Source organism: Echinops telfairi, unplaced genomic scaffold (assembly GCF_000313985.2).
Source record: "Echinops telfairi isolate 266 unplaced genomic scaffold, ASM31398v2 ScPeMD7_7457;HRSCAF=8495, whole genome shotgun sequence".
NCBI lineage: Eukaryota > Metazoa > Chordata > Mammalia > Afrosoricida > Tenrecidae > Echinops > Echinops telfairi.
The window spans coordinates 28095139-28101805 of NW_022111357.1; the positions used below are offsets into that span (position 1 = coordinate 28095139).

A 6667-nucleotide genomic window follows, 5' to 3' on the forward strand; every position below is an offset into this window, starting at 1 on the left:
CCCCCTGGAACACAGAAGTCTCGGATCCTCATGTTCAAGTTGAACAGATTGGCCCTGATTATGAGGCTTGTTCCAGTCTTTCCCCATCTCTGCCTTTGCCTCCGTGATTTTTCCCCTTCCAGATGAATTTTCCTGTATTCCCTTTTTTAAAAGCTATTTTTACATAATCTTAGGCCCTGACCCTAACGTAACCTGATCCTCCCTGCCAGCTGTAAAGGGGTGGGAGGGGTCACACTGGGAGGAGGATCTCTCCCTAGCCCCAGTGTCATGGCCGGGGAGCCCATCTGACCGCACGGCTGCTGGGCGACGAGAGGGGTAGGCAGGGGCGTCTTCGGCAAAGTCAGCAGTGGGGAGACCTTGCTGGAGCCGGCTGCACCTGGCTGTGCTGCAGTCACTGCTCAGAAGGGGCTGGTGCTTTGGCACATCAATGAGAGGCGGTCTTTGGGGGACCTCCCCTCCCTCCCCTTGCTGTGCATTGGGTTAGCACTAGGGGCCTGGAGCAGGCCTGTCTGCCGGTGCTGCCCTGTGATAAGCAGTCCTTGGGTTTCTCCGCAGACGTTAGTGCAAGCTGCAGGGGCTGCTGTCTGGGGCTCCTCTTTCCTTCTGGAAATTGCCGGCCAGACTTTCCATCTTGAAGTGTCTTCAGGCACGGAGACTTGATGCTCATTGGGACTTCAAATGGAAAGATAATGCCGGTTTTCAGTGCCATATTTGAAGGGCTGGCCCTCTTTCTGAGAATGACTCCCTTATAAGTCATTGAGAGTCTTGGGGTGTTAGCTCTGGACGCCTAGGAAGTGGAGTAGAACTCCTAGCCTTTCGCTTGGTTCCTGCAGCGCCAGCAGTCTGACGACGTTGATTTGGTAGCTGCAGGCATTTCAAAATAGCCCCACAGATCTGGGAACACGCCTAGACTTCTGTGCTGGAGCGTCTCAGATTGAAACTATTACGTGGAAGATGCCAGGCGCTGGCCATGTCCCTGTTAATACCAAAATAGGAGACACTTTTCATTGAGTAGATGCGGACTCAGAGCCACCCTGTATATAGGACAGGGTAGGACTCCCCCTGTGGGGTTCCGAGATTGTTGACAGAAATTCAAAGCCTCATCTTTCTCCCAAAGAGTGGCTGATGGTCTCCAACTATTGACCTTGCAGTTAGTAGCTCAACTTGTAACCCCTACACCATGAGGGCGGCTCCCTCCTCTGTTAATGAGGCAGGGTCTTTAGAAGGTGGTCACAGGCTCTTCCCTTCCACAGCGCCGCTAACAGGAGTGGGTGCTGGGCTTGGTGGCTTCCTACCAGCTGTGAATGGCAGCCTGTGAGTGCACTCTGATGAGACCTTTGGCTGAGGGGCAAGTGCCCGGTGCAAAGGGAAGGTTTCTAAGTCCCTTGTGGGCCATGGGGCTCTCCACAAGAGATTCCTGGTTGAGCTTTGAGAGAAAGTCAGAGACCGGGAAGGGCATTCTGAGGAAGCAGAGACAAAACCTCCAGCCCCTCGTTGAGTGGCCCCTGCCTCAGGCAGCCCTTGTGTTAGAAGGACTAGGCCTGGCAGGATTTTTGCTTGGCTGTGATAGTGAATGGAACCGGATGTAAGGGACCAGGAATTAACCAAGGGCACAGTGGGATTCTTGGAAAGTGACTAGCCATCAGGAGCTCGAGCCGGCTAGGGGACTGGCAGGTAGGTTGGTGCCTAGAGACATCCGGTCACAGCTCAGAAAGCGCATCCTGGCTGCAGAGGGTGCCCTCCAGGTGGGGCTGTTAGGAGTCATTGGTGTGTGTGTGTGTGTGGGGGGTCGGGGGGCGGTGAGGAACACCAGAACTATCCTGGGGGTGGTGAGAAGGTCCCCGGGTCAGCACCTGCAGGGCCCAGGGATGTTGGTGTTGGAGGCTCAGTAAATAGCAGGTGTCCCGTGAGGCTGCAGCGACATCCTTGCCCTTGGGGGCCCCTGTCCTCGGCCGCCGGCGCTGCTCCTGGGGTATGTGACGTGTTCCCTTTCTCTCTGCAGCTGCTTACCGCAATCTAGGTCAGAATTTGTGGGGACCCCATCGGTATGGGTGCCTGTCAGGGGTCCGGGTGCGGACGGTGGTTTCGGGGTCCTGTGCCGCCCACAGTCTCCTCATCACCACGGAAGGGAAGCTGTGGAGCTGGGGTGAGTACTGAGCTGGGCTGCGGCTCTGCCCTGCCCTGCAGGGTTTCTGCCTGGGAAGAGGACAGCGCCTTCCTAAGGCAGCGCCCCTGTCCCCATGACCTCTTCTCACCCCCACCCCCACCACACCCCCTCCAGTCTCCTGCACATAGCGCCCCACTTCTCCGAGTCCTCCTCTTCAAGCAACCTTCACCGATTCCGGATCCGAGGTGCCTGCACCAGAGTTGCTGTTTCAGGCATGCTGTCTCCGTTTCATGACCTGGCGGCCTAAAACCCTGAAGTGCTGCTGGCTTGTACAAAGCTGCTACCGCATGCCACACCACATGCAGGCTCACAACTCCGTCTGCTCTGCTCCCGGAGAGTGTCGCCGAGGTCCAAGTGGGCTTGTCTGATTCTCCCCGTCCTCCTCCCCCTGGCAGGGCCTCTGCAGAGGCTCGAGTAGCACGCCTGCTTCCTCTTCCAGATGACCGATACGGGCACTGCCACTCAGGCTCACTTTAGCAAACCAAGCCCTCCGGTAGCCCCTGGACCCGTCTCCCCGCTGCGGGGATTGGCTCCTGTCCCCACCCTTTGTTTCTGGGCCTTTGGCTGGCTGTTAGTCCATATAACTGCCGTTTATTCCCGTCTGCTTGAACTGTTTTTTTGGTAATTTTCTGAGCTGATGTACCAAAGTCCAAATATATTAACATCTGTTGTCTTCCTTGCACTTTGCTAATTTTGTAATTCTGTTGAGAGAGAGAGAGAAGAAAAACTTGACAAGTTTGGCCCAGATTTCCACTGTCGTCTCTCGGTGCTGACCTTGCCGAGTACGTTTTGTTTTCTGGGGATTGGCGCGAGTGAGCCCTCCTTCCAAAGCAGCACCCCAGCATCTCTTCCGACACCTGTGCTGCATTTTGTGTCCGAGTTCCCAAATTGAAAATAACCCATTTCTCATCTCCACTGAATTTCACTTACGTGGTGTTGCTAAAAAACGTCCATGTGCTGACCCCGGGGGCAGGGATCGCCCCCCCGGGGCTGGCAGATGTGACCTGCCCTAAGCAGATGTGCGCGCCCCAAGGGGGCCAGCCTGGCCTGGCCTGTCAGCTGGCCCTCCTTTCATCAGCGTACTCCTGGGAGGTGCTCTCCCTCCTGTCGTGGGAGGCTGCTCTTCCTTATGGGCTCACCCCTGGGGCTCTGCGCTCAACATTGCTCTGGGGGATAGTTCACTGTTGGGGAGGTCTGGGGTCTCTCCCTGCAGAATCGGTCCAATGCTTTTGATTCGGTAGAATCACCTTAACTCTCCCCAAAGCGTTGGGTTTCACTTGGGGGACTTTGGGAGTGACCCTTGGCAGAGTTCTGTTTGGGGACTGTCGGTGTTGGAGTACTGTCAGGCATTCCCAGGGACCTCCCTCCAGCCCTCCCTGCAGGCCCCTGCTTGCCATGCCTGCCTGGGGACCAGGGAGCTGTGCTAGAGGGAGTATCCCATCTGCCGGAGGCGGAGGGTGGGCGCTGTTGGCAGAGGGGTCTGCTCAGAACAGGGCTTTGTGGTGAAGGGCTGGGGTTGGGGAAGGGGGCTGGCTCGGCTCTGTGCGCACCCTTTTCTGGTGGAGAAATGGCAGCAGGAACACAGTGGCCCAGGGTAGATGCCCCGAGGAGCCGGGTAAATGAACCCTTGTGAGGCAGGTGTTGAAGATGGTTGTCTTAAAATACCTCCCAGGGGGGGAAGGGCGTGGGGGAGTCGTCTGTCAGATACTGTGAGAAGCGAGGAGGAGCAAGCTGTGTGTGTCCCCACGTTCCCCACGCACCGCCTGTGCATGAATGCCACCATGTCAAACTGCGCACTTGTCCGCGTGCAGCAGGTGCATGTGTGACCGCTGACCCAGAAAGGGGGGGTCAGAGGAGGTGAAGTAGGTGGCTGCTGCTGGCAGGCTGCCTGCAGAGGCCGCCTCTAGGGACAGCCCATGTCCCTTACCCTGTCACCCGACCAGGCCGGCCTCAGGAGGCTGCCAATGACCGAGAGGTTGGGGCCGCCTTCCACCGCCGAGTCCTGACAGCCAGCGTGGTGTTGGCTGGAGAGCGGGGCTCCCTGGCCAGGCTGCTCTGTCCCCGCGCTCTTCCTGGCCTTCATGTGCCTCACACCCTGCAGGTCGGAACGAGAAGGGGCAGCTGGGCCATGGCGACACCAAGAGAGTGGAAGCCCCCAAGCTCATCGAGGCTCTCAGCCACGAAGTGATTGTGTCTGCTGCCTGTGGGCGCAACCACACCCTGGCCTTGACAGGTAGGCCTGGAGCGGTCACCGGGGCACCTTCTCAGTTTGGCAGGAGAGCAGAGGTTCACCCAGGAAGCGGGAGTCACAAGAGGGTGGTTTTTGGAGGTGTCTGGAGAGTTAACCTAGGGCACAGGGAGACCAGGGGCAGGCTTTCTCCGCCCCAGACTTCCTCGAAGGGCCAGCCTTTCCACTGCCTTTGGGCACAGTCTCTTGTGGCCACGCTTCCTGGCAAGGCAACTGTGGGTTAAGTCTAGTTCAAAATGTTCAGCCTGGTAATTCTTCCTTTCCTGTTGTTTCTTCCTCCCAGAAACGGGCTCCGTGTTTGCTTTTGGCGAGAACAAGATGGGGCAGCTGGGCCTGGGCAATCAGACAGATGCGGTGCCGAGCCCCGCACAGGTAATGTCTGCCTCTCTGGGGAGCCTCGCTGGCTCTGTTAGGGTCTCGGGTGGGGCTGCAGACCCCCCTCCATCCTCCCAGTTCATTGACCCCTTGTCAAAACAGGGTCGAGGTGGCTGAGGAGAGCTGTTCAGCCGAGTGTTCAGCACAGGCTCTGTTTGTGGTCACGGTTGGGAAACATCCTGGAACCAGGGATGCTTTCCAAATGGGAAGGGGGTTTTCGCAGCCTTGATTTAAACCTGATGAGCCCGTTTCTCAGAGAGAGAGAGAGGACAGTGTCCGTGCATGGGATTTGTCTTCATCCGCAAGGATTGTGAGTTTCGACCTTGAACACAAATCGCCTACTGGGTGCCCAGAGCAAGGATAGAATCGAGAAAGGCGGCTTAGTCTGTTGCAGGGGTGGGGTTCATACCCACAACATGAACAGCTGCCACAAGGCGGGAGGGGTGGGGCTTGGGGCCTGGTGACCCATTTGCCGGCAGCTTGCGGAGTTGTGGGGGCATCTGTGATTTTTCCAGAGTAGAGCAAGCCGTCAAGTATGTGGCCCCGGAGCCCGGCTCTCATCTCTGCTCTCTGCTTGCTACCTGGTGTCCTGCTGGCCTCCGGTCCCTCGGGCCATGTCCGGTACTCCCCTAGGCTGAGTAGTTTGCAGTCGCAAGTTTCAAATGTACTCTCTTGGTCTGTTTCCTGCTCCTGTGTTAAATTATTCAGGGCCTTCCCTGTCTTCTCTCTTGCTCCTTAATTTTGAACCGCTTTATTTCTTGCTCACACCTTCAATTAGACTAATTGGCTGAGTATCTCTGCAGTAGTAAAGAGAAAGTACAACAGTTAATTCTCCCGGCTGACAGTGTCACTGGCAATTGCTTACCCTTCTAAAGCCAGGCGTGGGTGACGTGGGAGCGAGGGGCTCACATGGGCACTGGGGGGATAAGTGTCGGTTTTCTAGAAGACGGGTCAATGGGGCTGGCCTTGTGGAAGCACCCAGTGACGTCCATGCCAGGCACAGCGCTGGGTGTCTGGAGGGCTCCAAAGACGGCCCTCCTGAGCCTAACCTGCCTTTGAACTTTGCCCTGTGCCGAAAGGTAGGGGTGTTGGGGGTGGATTCCTCATCCATTTCCCCAGCCTCATGTTTGAGAAAAGCTCCTCCGGGCTTTTTACATTACGAATTGGTGAGTCCATTACGTTTGCTTTTGTAGCCTAGTGATTGCTTGATGCCAACCTGCAGAGAGCAGTGTTTGGCAATCTTTTTCTTTTTTTAAATTTTAATTTAATTTTATTATTTTATTTTATTTTTTAGTCTTTTTAAGAAAAACATGTCTGAAAGTCTGCTGTTTTGTCTTTTCAGATAATGTACAACGGTCAGCCAATTACCAAAATGGCCTGTGGGGCCGAATTCAGTATGATCATGGACTGCAAGGGGAACCTCTATTCCTTCGGGTGCCCTGAGTACGGCCAGCTGGGTATGGAAGTCTCTCTGAAAGCTCTGTAATCTAACTGTGTCTGCAACCAGGACCCAGGATGGACATGGTACAAGTGTGGGCAATTGATCTCAGATAATGGCCTTTATCCATTAAGCGGGCCCACGTCTGGGGGAACAGCAGGTTGTGGAGCCGCTTACAATGACTTGCCTCTGTGGGAAAAAAGTCGGCCTGGAGTCTGACAAAGGCTTCTTTTCTCTCATTTGTGAATTCATTTACACGAAAGGATTTCAAAGTCGTGTTAAAATTTTTTTTAAAAAAACAAGCCACATCCATTCAGCTGCACATTTAAAGATTTGCCTTTGTCAAAGGTGGAAAAAATCCCTGGGCGGTTATTTTTGGGGCCTTGCGTGAGGAGCTGTCCTGTGGCTAAGTGACGGGCTCCCTCTCGATTTTCGGTCC

The 6667-nt window shown here is 55.5% G+C and overlaps 1 protein-coding gene across 1 annotated transcript in view; it reads left to right on the top strand.

Moving 5' to 3' along the window:
• Positions 1 to 6667, top strand: part of RCC2 (regulator of chromosome condensation 2) — a 33189-nt gene that overhangs the window by 18020 nt on the left and 8502 nt on the right. The window contains exons 3-6 of the mRNA XM_013005306.3: positions 2003 to 2146; positions 4269 to 4400; positions 4699 to 4787; positions 6133 to 6247. Coding sequence (XP_012860760.1) covers positions 2003 to 2146; positions 4269 to 4400; positions 4699 to 4787; positions 6133 to 6247 — 480 coding nt within the window. The remainder of the gene's footprint in view (positions 1 to 2002; positions 2147 to 4268; positions 4401 to 4698; positions 4788 to 6132; positions 6248 to 6667) is intronic.